A 23,126-nucleotide genomic window follows, 5' to 3' on the forward strand; every position below is an offset into this window, starting at 1 on the left:
ATTTCCACTCATATTGTGAAGAATCCTTTAAAAGATTCATGTTTACAAATTTCTTTCCAGATTACTTCCAAAATGTAATGGAATCTAAGTTAAACAAGGACCAATAAATAAAATTTCATAAAGGTTCTACCAATTGTTTAGCATAAAGTTTCCAACAGGCAGATAAACGGAGACAAAACCAGAACCTCCTGGTCTGACGTAATGCGTACTGGCTCAGATCAGAGTTGGATAGTAAATCAAATTGTAACTTCAGCTCCCAAAATGTTGGGATGTTGTGTAAAATGGGAATAAAAATCAGAAAGCTATAATTACAAATCTCATATTCATATGTTATTCTCCATAGAACATACACCACATGAATTATGTTGAAACTGAGACATTTTACCAAATTATGGAAAATATTGGCGTAAGATGATGTTAACAGTCTGTAGAGATAGATAGATCGATAGATAAATAGATGGATAGATAAATAGATAGATACTTTGTTTTAGGAGATTCATGTCTCGTTGTTGAACACTGAGTTGTAGCTTCTGGGCCTCAGTTGTCTGATTTTTGTCTCTTGATGCACAAAATGTTCTGTTAGTGTTGAGAACAGGCAGACCAGTTCTACCAGACTCCCTGTTGTAATAGATGCAATATGTGGTTTAACATTGTCTTACTGAGTTATTTGAGGGCTTTTGTTTAAAAGACAGACTGTCTGAATGGGAGCATATGTTGCTATAAAGTGTCCATACATTTTTCAGCATTGGGTATAAATCACATTTTCACATGTGTATAAGCTGCCCATGCAATCAGACATTCAGGGTGTTCATCATTTTTTATATTTGATAACAATCTGGATTGTTATTTTAAATAACAATCTGGATGGTTCCTTTCTTTAGTCTACAATACATGGTGCCCATTGTCTCCAAAAAGAATTTCAAATTTCCATTTATCTGACCACAGAGCCACTTTGCCTCAGACCATTTCAAGTCAGTTTTGGCCCACAGAAGATGGCAGAGTGTCTGTATTGCTGCTGTGCTCAAAGTCGACTGCAGGACAGTTGATACTGTCCTGCAGGTTTGGGATAAATCCTGCTGCAACACATCGGATTAGTGGATCAAAATGTTTTGGCAGAGCTTGACAACAAGTTGTTGAAGACTCAGAGTAATTTAAATCAGGTGTGTTGGAGCAGGGAGACATTAGGAGACATCTGAAACCTGTAGGACTGCAGCTTTTAAGGAATGACTTTAGACAAGTTAACTGTTATGTTCATGTGCTACTTCCTCTTTGCCTTGCATTTGTGGATTGCATGGCAAACAGGCAGTGATTTCTGGCAATGCTACTGAACCCATGCAGTGATTTCTAGTATAGACTCATACGTGCTGTATTGGAGCGGCACCTCGGGGCCTGAAAGACACAAGCATCCAGTTATTAACCTTGAGGTTTGTACAACGCACATAGAGATTTCTCCTGAATCTTTCAGTCTTTTGATGTCAGAATTTTCAGTCTTCATCATTTTATTCAAAAGAACATTTTTACTAAATTTGTTCAACAATTTTTAGAAAGTTTTTCGGATATTGGCGAATATCTCAATTTTTAGATCTTTGATGTCTCAGTTTTAACATGAATGAATGACATGAAAAATACTTTATTAATCCCCAAAGGGAAATTCAATATTGTAGTAGATAATAATTAACAAGAGGAGGTCTTTTTCCAGAGGCTGATGGCTGCTGGCAGGAATGATCTTCTGTATCTTCAGTCTTACAGCGAACCTGAAGTAGCCTCTCACTGAACACACTTTGTTATTTCTTCTCTGTGTTGTGGAGAGGGTGTGAAGAATCCTCCATCATCTTCATCAGCTTGTGCAGCATTCTTCTTTGGACAATCAGCTCCAGCGGCTCCAGAGTTACTCCAAGCACAGAAGCAGCTTTCATGATCAGTTTGTTGATTTTCTTCAAGTCTCTGGTTCTGATGCACCTACCCCAGCAGATGCTGCAAAGCTGACTGCACTCTCCACAACAGACTTATAGAAGATATGCAATATCTTGGTGAGATGTTAAATGATCTCAGCTTCCTTAAGAAGTACAGTCTGCTCTGACCTTTCTTATAGATGTATTCAGTGTTGCATTTCCAGTCCAGTTTGTTGTCCGGCTGAACTCCAAGGTACTGGTATTCCTCCACCACCTCCACCTCCTCTCCCAGGATGGAAACAATGCTTTGTTTATTCTTGTTTATTCTTGAAGTCAACAATCATCTCTTTTGTTTTGCTGCTATTTAATATGGAATTTTGCATTATTTTATTTTATATGAAATTTAACATGAAAAACATCTTATGTTCTATTTGGAAAAAAAATGTGGTAATGAGATTTGCAATGTGCCAACTTTTTTTGGCATTGCAGTTGTTGCTGGAATGTGTGTATGTATGTATGTACGTATGTATATGTATGTATTTAAGTCAGATTCTTAATGATGGCTGATATAATTTTCATATAATTTTATTTGAAGATGACATGAGTTGCACATTAAATGCATTACCAAAATAAATATGTATATTTACTTATTAAAGTTTGTGGCAGTGAATAATGATAGGTTAATCTAAATATGTAGGCTACATGGTTTGCTGCCAATCCCTCCAAACCACATTTTACACGGACTTACTGTTTACATTACAAATGTGAAATTGCTTGTAGGGAAGCCGTGGAAAGCAGGACAGCCCAGCACGAAGCAGGTTTGCCTTAACTCCTCCCCTCACTCTGCGAACTGTTACGTCCTCCTCCTCCTCCTCCTGTGAAGCCAGCAGCCGCACAGGAGCTGCCGTGCCTCGTCTTTGACGGAGGAGACACAGAAAGCAGGAGTAATAGCTAAACCCCGTACAGCCATGGCAGAAAACGCCGGCTTGGAGAACCACCGCATCAAGAGCTTTAAAAACAAAGGGCGTGATGTCGAGGTGAGCTCACATATGGACACAACTGTGATGAACATGAATGGATTTATATTAAAAGAGGAAAAAAGGAACTAACCTCACCCCCCGCCCCCGAAAGTCTGTGGGCCTCGTTTGGTAGCCTGGCTCCTGCAATGACTGCATGCCTACCAGCTAGCCAGCTAGTTAGCTAATAGAAGCTATCGTAAAGAGTTCGTCATCAAATATGCTACTGTACGCGATGATCGGCAACTTTCTTCGTAAACGTTGACGGCGATTATGTTTATCCACTGAACAGTGGTTGCTTACTGAACTTTATTTTCTTCTGTTTCTGGGTAGCACGCCACAGCGTAGTTGGATGTTTGGAGTGAGGAGAATTAAGGGAAAGCGACGTAGCTGTCACTGTCGGCTAACCTTAACTAGCTTGTTGGATGGACACCGGTCGCAAGCGAGGCCGGACCTGCCCGGCTTTATCATTTTTTAATTTGTTCGGTTTGGTCGTTAACTGACTACGAACAACTTAAGCATTTACCTAATAATGTCCGACAAGGTCACCATATTTTAATAAAATAGTGGTTTACAATTAATTGACAGGTCTGCACCCGCCCATCCACCCCGCCTTGCTAACTCGCTAACGTCAAGCAAATTGCTAGTAGCATGTATTTCCAGGTAAGCAAGCTAAACCGAGCTGCTGGCTAAGACACTAAATGGTTTTCTGTGTGATATTTATGCAATGATCTTAGCTCGTTTTACATCTTATATGTAAGTAAACGTAAAATAATTAGCTAATTCCAACTAAACCAAAGCGATGGAAATACTCTTTAGCATGAATTCATATCTGAGAAAGACATTAGACATGTAGAACTTATCAGACCTGTTAATAATAACTTTGACTAACGTTGCAATGTTCTCCTAGATCTTATGTCTAAATGGTAATGCTCCAAATATACTGTGCTACAATAACATCGCTTGGGATGAATGTGTCTGCCTCGAAAACAGAGACGACTTCGAGCCCTTCTAGTTAATTTTCCTCAGAAAACGTAGTTTGCTGCTCTGTCAGGAAGATAACAGGTCTAAATATAAATCGGACAGTGTTTGTTTACATTTCTCATTGACTTAGAGACCAGAATTTACATTGAAGCCTGTATTGAAAGCATTAGAGATCGAGGCTTCCTTTGTCGGACCAGCTGAAATGAGAAATAACTTGATTCAGTTATGTATGATATTTAAGGAATTTTTTTGAAATGGTTTCTTTCAGTCAATGGGTTTACTAACAATCACACACTTGTACTGGGTTGTTCTGGTCTATTGTTAATCCTTAGATAATCCCTAAACAAAGGTAAGTCTGAAAGTGGCACTTCCAAATCCATCTGAGTGGCCACTGGAATTTCATCATCGCCTTCCAAATAAACACATCTTGATGCCCCATAGCTAGTTGTTTTGAAACTTGGAGTCAGACTGACAAGCACATGGCTACCATGACAGACAGGCTTTGCCAAGTGCATTCCTGGTGCTATTTCAGGCATCTTGGATGTCTGACCAGGACTGTCTTGGAGCCCCAGCATGAATGTGAGTTTTTGAAGACTGATGACTCAGAAAAGAGCAGAGGGTGGGGATGCCAGTTTGGCTTTGTTTATTTAGGTCAGCCTTAACTGATAGTTTTTCATTTCCAACCCCATTAAAAGTACTGTTGAATTGCGTAGAAACAATAGTTCACATTCTGTCTGCCATAAACCCCACCTGAGTATTCCTGGATGTTGCATGTAGCCCAAATTATGAATTTCTTTCAACCTTCAAAATTTAACTCTCATTTATATGTATTTGATCAAAATGTATTTTGTGCATCTTTTTATGTACTTTTTTTTTTTTTTTTAACCACTTGATATTTTTATGATAACAGGTTTAACTTAACCAGTTTAGGTTTGCTGGGCTCCATTCATTTCTCTGTTTGCTGTTCACTGTGAGACTGTGCTTTTGTTTGGACAGTGTAGTGGCATTATTGTTGTTTTGTAATGATTGGGAGACACCTCATTGCTCCAAAGCCTCCTGAGTTATGACTGTTCCAGATGATGTAAGAGGCTATTTGGGAAAGCAATATGAACCTCTTCAAACAGTCACAAGATCTTTGACCATCTCAAACTGTTCTGGATGCGACGACAACCCAGCAGACTTGCAAATACACTAGTTAATTGTGGTGTTAAATTTTCTTTTATCACCCGGGATGTGTTTTAGTTGTTTTAGAGACCGCTAACCTTCTAGTTTGATGGTGATTGATTTCATAACGACTGAGTCACAAGGGCCTAAAATAAATAAGTAGATTACTTACTCTGTGTTGTTCAAGCTTTTATTTTTAAAAATCGTAATGCAATCCTGAAAGCAAAGTAAAATATGCTTGGTATCTTGTGATAATGCCTATTAGATTATTTACTCGTGTAAAAAAAAACAGTGTATACTGCATGACCGTTGTTCTCTTTTACAGACTATGAGAAGACATCGAAATGAAGTGACAGTTGAGTTGAGAAAGGTGAGGAAATTTCCATTTTACTGCCTTAACACACAGCCATTCACTCATAAGTCAGAAACTGATATCGCCATCTGATCTCAGAGTCCAGATCAGTAAAGCTGCAGATCTTGTGAAAGAAGCAAAATTCTTACAGCATTCATATGCTTATATCTTTAAGGAAACAGACACACAGTCTGTATAAAAGTAATGAGTGAAATGCTGCAGTTTGTTCTGTTCTGAGACTTAAAATAGAGCTACTTTGCTGTATGACTAGTTGCTTTAGCAGTTTTGGTTTTTATTCCACGTGGTGATGATATCTTCTGCTTGGCAACTACCTAGCTGTTAAGTAAAGGCCTGTAATGATGTGCTGTTTTTTTACTCGAGTCTTGTATATTAAATTTTGATTTTGTATTTTGTCATATCCATTTGATACTGTTCTCATTAACTGGCAGGTTAGCTTTGGTTTAGCATCTGATGCAAGACAGAACAATGCCAGACATCATTCCTGCCAGCAGCTATCAGCCTCCGGAACAAAGCACTAATTTATAGATTTAGAGAATTAAACTGAATTAGCTATTTATTGTAGTTTGCTGGATGAAGACCTTTTCATGTAGAAGTGTTCTGTTTGCTCTACATGGGGATATGTTCAAGCACACTTTCTGGCTTTGGGACAAGTGTACTTTGTCATGCTCAGAATAAAGTTTATAGTCACTAGAGTTACATCCATAAGACCCCCAAAAAGCAGAGCTGAAATATATACCTAAAAATATGGTTTTCCTCATTTCTTTGGTTGCATAGAGTTAGGACAATGCAAGTCATCATTGATAGCATATGGCAGCTGAATTAAAGTAGGAACTAAAAGGTTTGTGTAAAGACAACTTATTTCCTTGAGTAAAATTAAGAAAAAACACTAAATTGTTGCTACAAAATTGTCAACATGCTGTAGGTCTGCTTCAGTAGGTTTCACCAGGAGGAGATTTTCAGAGCCATTAAATATTTGCACTTATTTGTCTAAGATTTTTTATGTGATTTGTAAATATTTGTGAGGTGCGGTAAAATGAGATATTTACTAAAAAAAAAGCATTGAATGCACATGCAAAGAGTAAAATTAGTACAGTGCATCACTGTTGGGTATTTCACCCTGCTTTATTTTGAGCCCATTGTGTTGTCCTATGATGTTGTCCAGACACAATAGATGGGCCAGAATATCTTAAAATTAGATTTTATTTGATCAATGTTTTATCTTTTCATGCCAAACAGCAACATATAGAGTTGTTACATAGTTAAAAACAATGTATACACAATAAAACAAGCAATTTACCTATGTTTTTTTTTTGCTCAATAATTACATTCAAGAAGAAAATCATTCCTGTTTTTTTTTTTTTTTTAAATGTATGTTGAAGTTTTACCTTCTTAAACCTTGGATTAAAACATGGATTGCTGTTGTCTGCGAGTTTACACATCAGTGGTTCGTATCTATAAATTCACCCACTTTGCTATAAAACTCCTAAATATAAGATTAAGTGCTATTAGTTAGTTACAGAAATCACACAGTTCTTTAGTTAAGGCTCCCTGTGTGCAGTTTGTCACATTATTTCAGTATACATGCATGTTCTGAAAGGTACAAAGCAAAAATCAAGAGGCATCACCAAGCATGGAGACCATAGTGCTGTCCAGCATGAAGTTGTGAAGTTGGGTGGTCCCAACAAGCCTGTTTTAATAGGGTCATCCACTGAAACTCGCATACCAGGCAAGGAAAGCATTTATCATTGGGGCACTGAAGAGGCCAGAGGTAACCTTCAAGAAGCTGAAAAGCTGTTTCTGTCCATAAGAGAGGACAGAAAGGCAGTACACCGTAGAGAGCTGGTATTTTTAGAGGAGCAGCCAGATAAAGCCATTGCTTATAGAAAAGTTAATGAAAGCATGTATAAAGCTAAATTACTGTCCCAACACCTCACCACCCCAAGGACACCATCGCTTCTGTGAAACATAGTGGCTCAGCATCACGCTGTGGGGGATCTTTTTCATCAGCTGGGACTGGTAAACTGGTCTGTATGGTAGGTGTAATGGATGGCACTAAATACTGGGAAATTTCTAAGAAACACCAGTTTCAGTGTTCTGGAGATTTGATACTGGGAGATATGCTAAAGCAGCACCTGAGTGATTGGCTGCATGTTGTTGTGGTAGTTACCAGTACAGCTGTTCAGCAAGAAAGTCATTGGTTTGAGCAAGGGGTTTCTCCCTGGGTACTCAATTTTCCACCCACCATCTGAAGACATGAATATTAAGTTAATTTGTCACTCAATACTCTCCCAAGGAATGAGTGTAAGCATGAAGGTTTTTTTTTTCTCTGTGTTGGTCCTGTGATGGACTGGCAGCCTGTCCAGGGTGTACCCTGCCTGTCCCTCCCCCATGACCTTGTTTTGGAATTAGAGGTCTAGAAAATGAATAAAAGAATGAACACCTGAGTGGTTTAAGGGGAAGTGTGTTAAATGTGTTTTTTTATTTGTCTGTACGTAGATCTCAGCCAATTTAGCACTTGTGAAATTACTTAAAAGCAGATCCCATCCAATCTGAGGGATCTTGGACATTTTGGACCAGGTTCATTCACTGAGACAGCCAATGCTGACACTGTCGGTGCCTGATGATACGAATGTCTGTCAGAAATGGATGAAATACTAGAAACTGGACAGCCATGCCTTGGCAAAAATCTGGCCTGTTTAGTTTTCTTGTGATTTAAAGTTGGTTTAATCACAAAGGTTTAATAATTAAGTCACATCCTTGCTGGGTTAAGTTTGTTTTCTGCATACATTTGACACCTGATAGTAGAACAGTCTGTCACTCTACATGATGAATTTAAGATAAGCTTCACTGTATTTCACAGGTTTATCCACCAGGATTATGAAGTCAAAACTTAATACGAAGTAGTATTTCTCTAGAAAAGTAATTATTTTGCAAGTTAACCCTCACTTTTTTGTCAATGAATTGTTAAATCATGAGATGCGTGGAGCCTAATGAAGACTTCGCATGTTTAGTTCATGAAAAGTTTGTGTAGATTTGAAGAAAGCTTCAGACTCTGAACTTGGTAAAAAGCATTTTGTTTATGGGTTTTTCATTGTAGGCCGTACAACATACCAGATAATTGATAGTGTCAGTATTACGTCAGCTGAGGTTTCAGCTTAGTCGATGCTGCACAGTGATGTGGAAACACTGCAGAGCGTTGATTCGTCTGAGAGACTCGTCTGTGGGTGTTTGAAAGAAAACACATGGGTAATGTGCTGTTCCATGAAATTGTTTGAAAGTTTGGCAGACAGTTTTTATAGTAAATCACTGACATCTCATTTTTTGTACACAGATCCCACATTTACATTCGTTATGAATATACAAACTTGTTTATTAACTGCAAATATGGATAGACAAATCAGTATTAAATTTTCATTTCTTCAGTCACTTTAAAAAAGCTTTCTGACCCTTATAAATGAAAACTTGTTGCAGGTTCAGTCAGTGTAATAGTCCGACTACACACCACAAGTCCTTTGAAATAAAAACATCTGCTAAATCAGTGTAAATTAATCAACTCACCCAGAGTGAAGTTGTGTGTTTAGTCACACCTGCTAAGATGATAAACAGCTGATCCTGCACACAGTTGGTGGATGCTGTTGTGGCTTGGAAGTGCTGTGCTGACACAACCTGTATTGAACCTTGTAACAGGAAAGCACAATCATTAAGCAATAATGTAAGAGAATTTCAAATGAACAATAAGTCTGTATTAACAGTATAAAGTAAACTTCAGCTCCTAAACTGCTTTTGCTGAAAAATCACCACAGGATTTATTAATACTTTGTTTTCAAAGGAAGTCTGAGAATACTGGTGAAGAAACACATTAAGCAGCACAGTCATCAGCATTTGTTCAGAGAGCACTGGCACAACTAGTGGTATTGAAATATAAGCATGATGTTTTTTGTGGTGTGCTGAGGTGCTCTGAAGTCTAGCACGTTCCATTTTAGCTGGATCAGAGCAGCAAGAAGCACTGCGCTAGCTGATTAGTCATCAGTGACGCACATCAGCATGATGCACAGGAATGTAGGGCAAGGGAATCTCCTCCTACCACTGACTCACATGCTTTGTAGACTGATGCTGAATGCGTATGTGCTTGTCAGGCTTATAGCATGTGGTGGGGGTTAGACGGGCGTTTAGTGTCCCTCAAAGGTGAATGTTTGCTTTGTGTTTTAGCTTGCAGGCACTTTTCTTCTGGTTAGGCGCTTAGTTTCTAAAATGAGGCCATTGTGAATAATGAAAAGATTGGATGAGGAAAAAAATGCTTTTGAGATTGACCAACATGCACTGTTACTTTCAAGAATTGTTGAAAATATGAATGGATGCTTTGCTCTTGTCTAATTGAGCTTCTGTGTTTATCCCTTTGTCAGAACAAGCGAGATGAACATTTACTTAAGAAGAGAAATGTCCCCCTGGAGGAGAGTCTGGACGACTCTGATGTCGACTCAGACTTCAAAGGAGTAAGTGTGTGTGTGTGTGTGTGTGTGTGTGTGTGTGTGTGTGTGTGTGTGTGTGTGTGTGTGTGTGTGTGTGTGTGTGTGTGTGTGTGTGTGTGTGTGTGTGTGTGTGTGTGTGTGTGTGTGTGTGTGTGTGTGTGTGTGTGTGGAAAGGACTCTATGCAGAGGCTAAATTTATAATTATTATTTGAATAGCGATTAGAACAATTTTTGATTCCCAAAAAGATGTTTTGATGTAGAATCTTTTAGATTTACACACACACACACACACACACACTGATGCAGGATCATTTTTTTAATTGTTATCAATGAGTTTAGGAATTCTTGACACAACTGTTGAGCAATTCTGTTACCAATGAAGCTGCAGATTGATAAGGTGGTTTCAATAATCTACTTGCCAAATTCTGCAGGCAGCTGAATGAGTTTACTCAGAATAACATAGTATGATAACAGATGTTTAAGTCTCCCTCTTATATGAAATTATTAGTATTATTTCCAAACTAATTGCAGTGGACTACAAGCATAGAAAGTCTGACTGTAGTTCAAGTTTTCAGCTGCCTTGATCAGTATAATTTTTTTTAAAAATTGTAAGCATGTTCATAAATGCATGGACATCTTTAAATATGGTCAGAAATCTAGAATATTTGATGCTCCAACTAAAGATAGATGGATGGGATGGACTCATTTCTTTCATGCAAATTTAATGTTTAAATTCATTGGCAAAAGAAGACCATGGAGGGGAAACGGCAACGCTAAAACTAAAAACTGAAAGGCCACCAAGAATTCAGTCTATTCTGCACAGATTAATGTGTCAGATAACCGGATGCAGAGGACACAGTGTCAGCTTTGATATGAACTTGTGATGCAAAATCAGACCTATTTCAGCTCCAAATGCGAATGAAAGCAAAGTGAATGGCAAGATAGGATCCTACTTATTTACTAAAATACAATAGATGAAAGATTTACCCACACTAGCTAAAGAATTTTTTTTTTAAATTATGCATCTACATCTAAGTCTTTTATATTTTGTGATGGAATATGCAAATTAAGGTGTTGATGTAATATATATTTTTATTTTTGCAGCAAAATGTTACGCTTGATGCCATCTTACAGGTAAAAATCTTAATCTTTCCCAAATATACCAGCAACTGCATCTTTACTGTCACCAGGTTATTCTGTTTAATCTACCATGTGTTTCTGCCACTACAGAATGCTACCAGTGATAATGCAGTTATACAGCTCAGTGCTGTTCAGGCAGCCAGGTGAGTGCCTGCCTGTGTGTGTGTGTGTGTGTGTGTGTGTGTGTGTGTGTGTGTGCCTGTGTGTGTGTGTGTGTGTGTGTGTGTGCCTGTGTGTGTGTGCCTGTGTGTGTGTGTGTGTGTGTGTGCCTGTGTGTGTGTGTGTGTGTGTGAGAGTGTGTGTGTGTGTGTGTGTGTGTGAGAGAGAGTGTGAGAGTGAGTGAGTGAGAGAGACTGTCACATACTGTTTCATTTAGTATGATGATGTTGGATTTTTTTTGTGTGTTTTCTCAGAAAACTGCTCTCCAGTGACAGAAACCCTCCTATTGATGATTTAATAAAGTCTGGGATCCTGCCCATTTTAGTTAAATGCCTGGAAAGGGATGATAAGTAAGTCCACTTACCAAAAGTTTAATGTTGTCTGTCTTTAATCTCATATTTTGTCCTTGTGTATTTTTATTTCAGACCTGATGCTAATGTAGCAGGTTTTAGATGTAATGGAGGCTGTGTGTGCACCAGACTGTTGTTTCCCACTGTGTCCACACATGAGTGTGTGGAGACATGCAGGGCAGCTGGCTGGTCCTCTCAGCTCAAGCCAAGCCAAATATATCAACATTCTTGAGTCTTAGAGTTCCCCAATTCCCAGGACCTTGTGTTCATTGAGGCGGGGGGTGGGTGGGGGGGGGTTGAACTTCCTCCAGCTTGGCTGGAGGAAGTTGTTTAGGAGAAGAAAAAAAAAAAAGTTATGTTTTTTGCCGTGGCATACCACAAAAGACTGTTATGTTATCTTGGAACAAAATATTGTTTTGGGTTTAAGTCAGCTTTGTGCTCATGCGATTTTAATTCTTGTGTGTTCATTTAGTGATGAATGGTTTACCTTTATGGAAGAAAGCCAAGCTTGACAGAAAGCTTCACAGTAAAGCATATGTGATCTCTCACTCCGTAACATTACCAAATAATACGCCTGATTCTCTTTAAATTATCTGCATGATGGGGATAAAAAATGATAGAATCCTGTCCACAGACAACGCTAAGAAAATCAGTCCTCGGGGTGCCACTGTCCTTCAGGTTTACGATATATTCCTGCTTCAAATGGTAAATGGATTTGTACTTAAATAGCCCTTTTCCAGTCATGTTGACCACTTAAAGCACTACACGGCTCATTCACACACATACTTGTACCCCGATAGACACATTGAGGTGCAGCTTGGGGTTTAGTGTCTTGCCCAAGACATGTAATCAGTGGAAGCCTGGAATTGATGAATGCTCTTTCTCCTGCGCTACAACCGGCCCATACCGCAGCAACACACCTGACCGAAATATGCATAATGACTGAGTCAGATATGATGGAGGAGGAAGTGGTTGAAAACCTGCAAGATTGTTGCCCTAGAGAACTGGAGCAGGACCCCACTGCTCTGGATCATAGTTAATGGGTTGTTTAAAATGATACTTGTGGTATCTCGACTTCATAACCTCTAAAGTTTGCTAACATTTGGCCAGTGGGGTGGTGTGGTGATCCTCGTGTTTATGTATAATATTTTGTGTTGCATCAGTTTTTCCAGAAATCATGATAGTTTTCTGTTTGAACAAAAGCTGCAGTTTGTCAAAGTAAAAAACAGATGAATGAATGGCATAGGGAAAAGGAATTATCTGCTTTGGAAAAGCTTCCACTTGCTGACTTACCTGTTGTGGAAATTGTAACGCTTGTGTTTCTTTAGCTGACTTTTTTTTCCCTTTCCATCTCACAGCCCCTCTCTTCAGTTTGAGGCAGCATGGGCGCTGACCAACATTGCCTCTGGGACATCAGCACAGACTCAGGCTGTGGTTAAATCTAGTAAGTTGACTCCACATTCTGTCCTCTCTGGTGTTACCCCTTCAGTCTGTGTTTATATACTGTCTGCAACCTAAGCCTATTTGTGTGCTTTCATTCAGTGAGATGGCCTTTTGAATAAAAGATGAAAAAAGGGAGGGGAAAAAACAAACAAACACATAGTTATCAAATCAGAATAACTCGACTGAATTGCAGGATCTATGATACGTCTAAGACATACTTTAAAATGAAAGTTGTGTGATTTATCCTTTAACAATCTTTAAGCACTTTATGGTCATTGAATTGAAATTTAGAGACATACATGAGTATTTTCTTTCTAAATTGTCATTTGTTCACCTTCTCGAGGTCCAACTTTTGAATATGAATTGATCTATTTGAGCTTCCCTTAAATTGGATTTTCCCTTTTTGCGTAAGTCATAAAAATGGACATTGATAAAATTAATCTTTTAGTTTCAAATGAAGAGCCATTGGTCTAGAATTAATTCAGATGAACCTCTAACTGGGTTTGACAATGACTCAGCAACTTGCACTTATTTAATCAACAAATTCCATTTGCCTCAAAACAGCCTCTTTTGACTGCCTTTCAATGCAGTTTCTAAATCATTCCTGATGACTTAATAAATCATGAAGTCCACAAGAGGAAGGATGCAGATCCTCTCTGGACCTGACCAAACATATCTTAGAAAATTACACCTAATCTGTAACAATTTTGATGTATAAAATAAATAATTTGACCTAAACTGTTGTGGATGCTCTGAAAGGAAGGGTTCGTTAACTAAGGGGCTAAGTTAATATTTCATTAAGCTTTTTGAAATGTGAGAACATGAACTACATCGAAAACAAATGCATTTACACTCTGTAAACATTTAGGCTAACATTAACAGATCTGCAAGTTGTTTGTACACAAAGCAGCTCCTCCGTTGCCAAAGGACTCCTGTACAACAAAATCTAAATCTTACACCAAATAACAACAAACAAATGTGAATTATGAGATCAGATGTTTGACTCTTGTAATCAAATTAAAGACATGGTGCCAAGTCCCATGGCTGGGCATTTTGCTGATGTTTCTTCTTGGACATTTTATAAAGAGCACAGTGATGTTTATCAGATCGTGCATATTTATTTGCAAACCTATATAACCTTTTAATTGGTGTCTGAATTGCATACATGGTCTTGAGCATGAAATAAGAAATTGGACAAAAAAGGTTCTGATAAACAAATGTATCTGTAGACATAAAGGTTATTGACTTGTCGGACATGTGCAAGACAGATAAGTCAAATAGTTTTTTTATTTTGTTTGTTTGTTTTCTATTTTAGCTTGTTTGATAGATAATGAACTCAACCAGCTCAACAATTATTCAGTTCTCGATGTTTACTTGTCCCGTTTCTGTGTTAAATGTCTTCCATGGATACACGTTTCAGTTTTATCTCTGTAGAAATACACAAGTCCCTCTCTAGTGTTTCATCTTAGTAGGATGCTTTCAGAGTTACAAAACGATGTGTGGTTGTAAACAAGCTAATATTTGTGTGCCTAAATCTGCAAGGCAACGGCTGAACATTTGCATGGTGGACCTGAAGCGACATCTGTACTTCTGCAATCGTTTTCTAGTGACACGGGACCATTAATTGATTCATTGGGTGTTTAACTCTGCATGGTTTCAGATGAAATATTATTTGCAGGTGTAGTGACACAGTCATGGATTCATGTCTTTTTGGTCTTTAGCTTTTCCTGGGAAACTAACTTATTGGAGTTGCAGAAGCACCCACATTGGGCAGTTTTTTTTGACTTATTGATGTTTGCATATGCAGATGCAGTGCCCTTGTTCCTGCGACTGCTACATTCTCCTCACCAGAACGTATGTGAACAGGCTGTATGGGCTTTAGGAAACATTATTGGTAAGTGCCACCCTCAAGTTGAAGTGAGTTTTTACTGATTAGAGGCTACTATGTAGAGTTATGTTGACAGGTGCCCTGTTGCTCCTTCAGGTGATGGTCCACAGTGCAGGGATTATGTCATCTCCCTGGGTGTGGTCAAGCCCCTGCTGTCTTTCATCAACCCATCAATCCCAATCACCTTCCTTCGCAATGTTACCTGGGTTATTGTTAATCTCTGCCGCAATAAGGATCCACCACCACCCATGGAGACTGTGCAAGAGGTGGGTGTGTTTGGACGCTGGTGCACATCCACATGTGCACAAATGATCTGTCAGCAGTTGACTGTCACTGCGGACTGAGTCACAGAGCTTTTCAGTTGCCAAATCAGCCTCATCCCTCTGGGGATGTCTGACTATACACTCGTTTTCTGATATGTGAAGTCTAGTTGTTTTTTTCCCCCTCTCCTTTCTACTTTGCTCCACTCTTTCTTTCTTCTTATTAATCTATCCACTCAGACCCACTCACAACCTACTTTACTTTCCCACAGATTTTGCCCGCCCTCTGTGTGCTAATATATCACACTGATATAAATGTAAGTATCAGTATTTTGTGTTTTCTGATTTGTCCATATTACGAGAAAAAAAGATGACTTGTACTCTAATATTGTCCACAATGCAACATCTGTGTTTAGATCCTAGTTGACACAGTTTGGGCTCTGTCTTATCTGACGGATGGAGGCAACGAGCAGATCCAGATGGTCATTGATTCTGGAGTCGTTCCTTTTCTTGTGCCTCTCCTCAGCCATCAGGAGGTGAAAGTTCAGGTAAGACTTTTTTTAAATTTTTTTTTAAACAGAGCTTATAAATAAGATTTTGCTGGTGATGCACAATGGTGTTTTGGCTGATATCCAATATGCCTATATTTTATCAATCAATCAGCCCTTTATAAAGCCCTTTTCATACGATTAAACCAGTGTTTCTCAGTTCCGGTCCTCAGACCCCCCTGACCTGCTTGTTTTAGACACATTCCTCCTCCAAAGCACCTGAGTCAGACTATTGAACTTCCTCATCAAGTTCTTTGCAGCCTGTTAACGAGCCTTTTATTTCATTTTGGTGTGTTCAGGTCGGGTTGCCTATAAAACATGCAGGGCAGGGGGTCCCGAGGACCGGAATTGAGAAACACTGAATTAAACGCAGCACAAAGTTTTTCACAAATTAAAAACAGAATTAAAATGTGGCCTTTTACAACTCATTTGGTTGTAACCAGGTTTTTTGTTAAACGGGAATTAACTGGGTTAACTGGGTTCATTTCACATAAAAGCATCAACCTCGCTGCCCGCAGTGATCCCCGCCCCGTTGCAGACCAAGATCTCATGCAGAACAAATTGACCAGACATAAGACATTTTTTCTTGTTCTTGTGGCGTTGAGAGCAAGAACAAAGTTTTTGCTTCTAGTTGGGCTGCTCGATTATGGCAAAAATTATAATCACAATTATTTTGACTGAAACTGACTGACTGACTTGAGATCTCGATTATTTAACACGATTATCCTTTTGTCTTTAACAATGTAATTTTTATTTAACATCAAACCGTGACTTTTAAAACAATGTCTTTAGGATTCCACAATTTTCAGAAAACAAACAAATCACATGAAGCTTTGTCTTTACAAAGTGCAAATACTGATGTAAACTGAATAGATAATATAAGTAAGGATTAAACAATGCTGCGCGTCGTGGTGGCCCACAAAGCGGCTGTGGGAGGAGTTTACAGCACAGCGCTGCAATGCCAGTGACGCTCGATTGGCAACTGAAGACAGCAGGAGAGGAAACTGCAAAGAGAAAAACAATCGCATCCTTTTATTTTTATGATTGTTTAAAACCCAGATCATAATTAAGATAAAAATCCAATTAATCGCCCAGCCCTAGTTTCTAGTGCCGTATGTCACAGGCTTAAACTGGGCCGGGACAGACTTATGGAAGTTTCTGTAACTCTTGGAGTTCCAGCGTTTCACACTGCTGACATTCTGAGTTTTGCAGGTCATATGTAAGCTAGCTGCAGGTGACGAGCCAACCACCAGACATTATTACATTATTATATCTGTAGAATGGTTTATGTCTTCATTTTAAAGAAAGTATCAGTCGATTCTGATATTGTGCCGATAACATTGTTATTCTCTAGGTTTGCTTCATGTCCACTATGGGACCAGCAGTTGCACACAATGGGACCTGGGTCATGTTTGTCATCCACAGGGAATAATTTATAAAGTTAATAAAACTTGTTTGTTTTTCCTCAAACTCAGACGGCAGCTCTGAGGGCAGTGGGAAACATTGTGACAGGAACAGACGAACAGACACAGGTGGTTCTTAACTGTGATGTCCTTTCACACTTCCCCAACCTGCTCACACACCCTAAAGAGAAGATCAACAAGGTATGAAAACTGCAGCCTCATCTTTTTACTTCCTGTCTTTGTTTTTATGTAGTTAAGACTGCAGTAGAGTAGGGCTGGGCGATATATCGAATATACTCGAGATATCGTGGCTAGTCCTCTGTGCGATATAGAAAATGTCTATATTCGTCATATTCGAGTATCCTGTTGTCACGCAGGTGTTCTTAGCTATGGGCGGGATTTTCTCACTCCCCCCTTGACTCTGCACCGCTTTGCACAGAGAGTTAAAGCAAGCGCACCTAGTTACGTACATAACGTGAGCTACGTGCTACGTCATGAGAGGCAGCGTGTAGCCACTGTTGCCAACTTGGCAACTTTCTTGCTAAATCTGGTGACTTTTTTTGTGAAAAGCGACAAATCTAGCGACTTTTACTGGAGTTATTAGAAACTTTCCTGGTGTTTTGGCGACTGACTTTAAAGCGCATATTGTAAAGTTATTGTCAGAACGAGAGTCTCTCCCCGTCCTAAAGCACTCAGTCGCTCCGGCTGCAGAGGAGCAGAGAGGACTCCTGCACGACTCCACCTACAGTCACAATGAACAGCCAAATCCGCCACTGATCCCGCTCCGGATTACAGAGTGGGACGTAAATTACAAAGTTTTTCACGTCACGCAAAAATAATTAATTCTATTTGATAACATTCACAGCCTCTGTCACTTACTCACCTCATCCACTGTGTGTGTGACACAAGCGTATTTATCTAGCTCGTCATGTCTCTAGAAAGTACAGAAAGCAGTGGGAATCAAATCCTGAATTAAAAGCTGGCTGAAGCCATTTATTGGAGACGATACGAGGACATTCTGCCTGTATTATAAGACTGATTTCTACGCTAAACTCTGTGATTAAAAAAAAATACACGACAACTCAAAAACATATCCATAAAGCAAAGCCTTATAATAGTTCATCATTTGAAAAGTCCCCCCCTAGAGCACGTATTTTCATACGTTGCATTCATTACATCATGCAAAGTCACTTTATTTTGTTTTAAAATGACATGTTTGTGCCACTGCTTTAACTTTTCAATAAATACGGTTTTGATCAGTTTGCTTCGTTACAATTTCATCCTTTTGGCATGAATGTTTAAAATCCGCATATCTTAATGCAGTATGAGCAATTATGTTTTAATGGAGACACAAAATCATCTTACTGATGTGATTGTATGCACCAAAGCATTAATTCAAGGCTAAGGTAACATCGTGACATGCCATAAAACTATCGGGATATTACTAAAAGGTCATATCGCCCAGCCCTACAGTAGAGGTTTAAAGTATTGGCCTTTGATAGAGTGAAAACTCATCCTGCAGATGTCTTCAACCCTTTGATCGGGGTGCCATCAGTGAAAATGCATTTGTTCATTCCCTCTGTGTGGGGGAAAACATAATAGATTCCTACCCTTGGAGTAAGATTTTACTCTTTGGTTTCAGATCTGTTATGCAGAGTAATGTAGAGTCTACTGAATCACAAACAAAGCTTCTTAGAATATTTGTGAAAGTTTTGGTGCCGCACCTGACCATCTGTGATTGGGTTTGTTTGCAGGAAGCAGTCTGGTTTCTCTCCAACATTACAGCTGGGAACCAGCAGCAGGTCCAAGCTGTGATTGATGCCGGTCTGATTCCTATGATCATTCACCAACTGGCTAAGGTTTGTGCATGGTGGTGGAGGAGGAGGAGAAAATTATGCCTTATAGTTTTTCATTTTTACTTACAAATGTAACCAAACAATATGGCTGATAGGTTTTAGCTTTGTAGCAACAAAACCTCAGAAATGGCCTCTGAATGTGGTCTAGATTTTTACTCGCTGTGGTAGTACATGTTTGTGACAGCCTGGTTCTCTACAGGGAGACTTTGGCACTCAGAAGGAGGCAGCATGGGCCATCAGCAACCTCACTATCAGTGGAAGAAAAGACCAGGTGAGATGGGCTTTTGGATCAATGTTATAGAAATATTTAGCTTTGTGTTCAAGTACATTTCCTGCAATGAAGAAGGTGATTTTTTTTTTTTAAAACTTGCTTCCAAACTTAAATTTAGTCCATAAATAGTAAATGTTAATCTGAACTTGGAACATATTGTTTTTTACTAAGTGATAATTGAGGGAAGAAGCTAGGAAATAACAAATCAACATCATTGAGAATGATTTTCAAGGCTGTTTTCCAGACTTGTAACCATGTACCTATGTTGTAATAAAGTATGAATGTGGTGTGTATGTATGGGTTTGTGTAGGTGGAATTCCTGGTGGAGCAGAACGTCATCCCTCCGTTCTGTAACCTGCTGTCAGTGAAAGACTCCCAGGTGGTGCAGGTTGTCCTGGATGGCCTCAAGAATATCCTCATTATGGCAGGAGACGAAGCCAGCACCATTGCTGAGATTATAGAGGAGTGTGGAGGTTGGTTTCCACACATTTTAGCTAATACTGTTTTAAGCTTCCTTTTTCCTTCTTCTGGGGAGGGGGTGTCTAGTGGTCAGGTGAGCATACTTAAACAAAAATTGGATTTTTTTTTTCTAATCCTGTGTGAATTAAAGATCATGTTGGTAAAGAGAGAAAAAAGTTGTTTCATTCATTCATTTATTTGTCTATTTATGTATTGGTCTCATTTCTTCCAGGTTTGGAGAAGATTGAAAATTTGCAGCAGCATGAGAATGAAGATATCTACAAATTAGCCTTTGAGATTATTGATCAGTACTTTTCAGGAGATGATGTAAGTTTGCCAGTAACTCGCCACCATACTTTGGTCACTTTTTCCCTCCCTGTCAACAACTTTCACTAATGTGACCTCTATCTTTATTATTATTATTTTTTTTATCTTCTTTAGATTGATGAAGATCCTGGTTTGCTTCCTGATACCACTCAAGGAGGAACCTTTAACTTTGACCCGGCATCCAACATGCAAACAAAGGAGTTTAATTTCTAAAAGCCAGGATGATTGGATCCACCAGTTGCACGGGTACTCTGTAGTCATCCCAGGTATTCATATGTGTCTCCAACAATCTGGCCACCTGGTACAGAAGGATTTTCAAAGCATCACTTCAAACATGGATATTCACCACAGAAGGGTTTACCCATGCCCACGTCTGCACTGTTGGGTGGCTTTTCTATCTTTTTTTTTTTTTTTTTTTTTTCCCCTCCCTCACCCCTTTGTAAAAGTGTCATCCTTTACAGAAATCTGCAACTCTTCTTAGGAGTCCTGGTTATTCAACAGGCACCATCTGGCAACCTGCATTGGGGGAGGGGGGTACTGTTGGTATTGTGCACCAGTTCTTCTAAATATCACTCAAAAGGTAATACCAGAAGGAAGAAAAAGCCTTCTTGGCAAGATTTAATTGCCAAATGTCAAGTCTTTACAATGACATTTACAATTACATCTTTACAAGCACATTTCAGACAGAAACACGTGCGCGCACGCACACACACACACACACACACACACACACACACACACACACACACACACACAATGCATTTATAAATATATATAAATATATGTATACACACTTTTTGACACATAGACTTGTGTGCATACTTCTGTTAGAAGCCATCATATCACTAATGGGGAAGAAATACTGCTGTTTGTTTGTGGTTTATTTTTGTGCTTTCCCTCCGCTGGATTGTCCTCTGGTGTTACTTCACCAATGCACACAAACACACACTGACAAACAAATATACACACAAACACTCTTGGTCACTTTTATTCCTGATGTCCAGGCACACTCCCCTCTCTCACACAGTTTAAAGAGTTAATCCCAGAGCTAAGCCATGATTACCACAGACCCCCACTGCCCTCCCAGGAGAGTCTTTGGGCAGGCGGAGAGGTGAAAGGGCTCTAAGGTTAAACAAACAAAAAAAAAAAGAGGACTTCGTGGCAAACTGACTGGGACTTTGCTTCAATGACGTCACTTTTTTTTAATGTGACCTCTGTTGAATTAACTGTTTAAAAAAAAATCAAAATGTGAAGAAAATGCCATAACTTTTTTTTTGTCAACACATGCAACTGTAAACCTGCTAACTGCCTGCTTTTGATTCAGAGGAAAGATATTTTTTATTTTAATGGATGTGAATACCTGTCATGGGAGGAAGCACCCACACAGAGACTTGAGAGAAGAGGAACTTGTCAGCTGTAGTGTTGATATCCCCGTCACCCCCACAGGATATTCATTTCTGCAGCGTGTGCTTGTACACGTCTGATCGGGCGAACTGTTTTCTCGGGACTCCCCTGTGAAATGTGAAACTCGGAAGGGGGGCGTTGAACGAAAACCTTCAAAGCTAAAAATCGTCCTTAGTTGCTCATCTTGATAGTAATTATTTAACTTTTTTCTTTTTTAGTCCACACTTCAATTTTTTTTTTGTTTTTGTTTCTGCTTCTTCTGGTCACGTCTGTGGAGCTTCCTTGTATATTTTTGTTTTTCAGTCTTATGCACACATCTACAGCATAATGATGTCTGCCTGCAGAAAGGGGACCTATGCTCACTGAAAACGAGACTTGTACAAGGTGTACAGGTCCTGTTCTTTACAGTACTTAACTACTTTTGATGAAGAGGTCACACATCATTGCTCGATTTGAATAATTGTAAAAAAGAAGTGATGTGTATCTCTCTTTGATGTTTAATGAATATATGAATATTTACGTAAAGCCTGTACAAAGCTGCTGCAGCTGACAGTCATTGGATGGACATTAACTGTCAAAGATACTGGGGAGTTTTTTGTTTATTTTTTTATTTTATTTTTTTTAGCAATTCTTTGTTTTATTATTTTTTATTTTTGACTTACATATATATTGTGATTGAATTTGAACAGTTTTTTTTTTTTTTTTTTCCATTTTCCTCCCCCGTCTTTGCAGCGGTGGTGGGCTGTTTCAAATGTACCATCCCGTGTTCCAGTTGGTGTTTGGGTTTATGGGCTTGGAGCTTTAATCCCAACCTTAACCCTGCTCCAGCAGACATTTATGAACCCTCAGGTTGGCTGCTAACTACTTAGAGGGGGTCATAGCAGGGATGGGGGGGAGGTCACACTGGGGCTTTAAATATTGGATGCCGTTATAATGAGCAACCCAGGCTTTGTTTTGGGACTAGTTGTTTATCACTGAACAAAAACTATAGAGAGGGTGTACAGTTATGAACTAGCAGACTAGACCGAGCCACTTTAAAGATTTACGATTTCGTTGCCTTGTATCCAAATTGGATACAAGCTTATGTTTGTTGCAAGATTTTTACTTGCTATTGAAAAGTTGTTTTAAATAAAATAATAGGAGAAAAGCAACAGACAGCGTCTTGGCCTCTGATTGTTTATATCTTTTTATAAATTTTAGATTTGAATTCTTTAAGGTGGCTCATTGATGCTTTCAACTCCTGTGCATATTAAAGACAAGAATGAGTTGAAAATCATTGTGCCTTTTGTTTTTCATTTCAACTAAAACTATGTTTTATTGAATAGAAAAAAACTTAGTTTAACTGGAGAATTTTTAAAGGTAGATGTGGCTGCAGTAAGTTGTAGTCTCCCTGCTGTTGGAGTTTGCCATGAGAATGGTCAGTGCGGCTCTCTTGTTGAGAGTAACTGCTCCCCTCCAATCTTACTGAACAATGTAATGCACCATTTCTCCCACTCATTACCCCATTCTCATCACCACAAACCATGATTGCCATAATTTCAGGGGATGTTACCATCTCATCTTGCCCTCAGGTCATCATTTGTGTTTCTGATTCTAACCAAAATAAACTTGCTGTTTCGCCGTTGGACCTTTCGTGCTTGCAAGTGTTGTGATTTATACATGGATGTCTTAAGCTGCATGAAAGATAACAGAGTGCTTGTATTTAAAAAAAAAAAAAAAA

The 23,126-nt window shown here is 39.0% G+C and overlaps 1 protein-coding gene across 1 annotated transcript; it reads left to right on the forward strand.

Annotated features, from left to right (window-relative positions):
- The first annotated feature begins 2,820 nt into the window (after positions 1–2,820).
- Positions 2,821–23,038, forward strand: kpna3 (karyopherin alpha 3 (importin alpha 4)). The gene is made up of 17 exons (XM_079253769.1): positions 2,821–2,929; positions 5,382–5,426; positions 9,833–9,922; positions 11,003–11,032; positions 11,129–11,181; positions 11,452–11,547; positions 12,906–12,991; positions 14,798–14,884; positions 14,975–15,144; positions 15,411–15,455; positions 15,555–15,686; positions 17,162–17,290; positions 18,844–18,948; positions 19,145–19,216; positions 19,527–19,689; positions 19,908–20,002; positions 20,117–23,038. The coding sequence occupies exons 1-17, from the start codon at positions 2,861–2,863 to the stop codon at positions 20,213–20,215; spliced, it is 1,566 nt and encodes a 521-aa protein (XP_079109895.1). The 5' UTR covers positions 2,821–2,860; the 3' UTR covers positions 20,216–23,038.
- The last annotated feature ends 88 nt before the right edge of the window (positions 23,039–23,126 follow it).

This window comes from Telmatherina bonti, assembly GCF_933228915.1.
Source record: "Telmatherina bonti genome assembly, chromosome: 15".
NCBI classification, from domain to species: Eukaryota; Metazoa; Chordata; class Actinopteri; order Atheriniformes; family Telmatherinidae; genus Telmatherina; species Telmatherina bonti.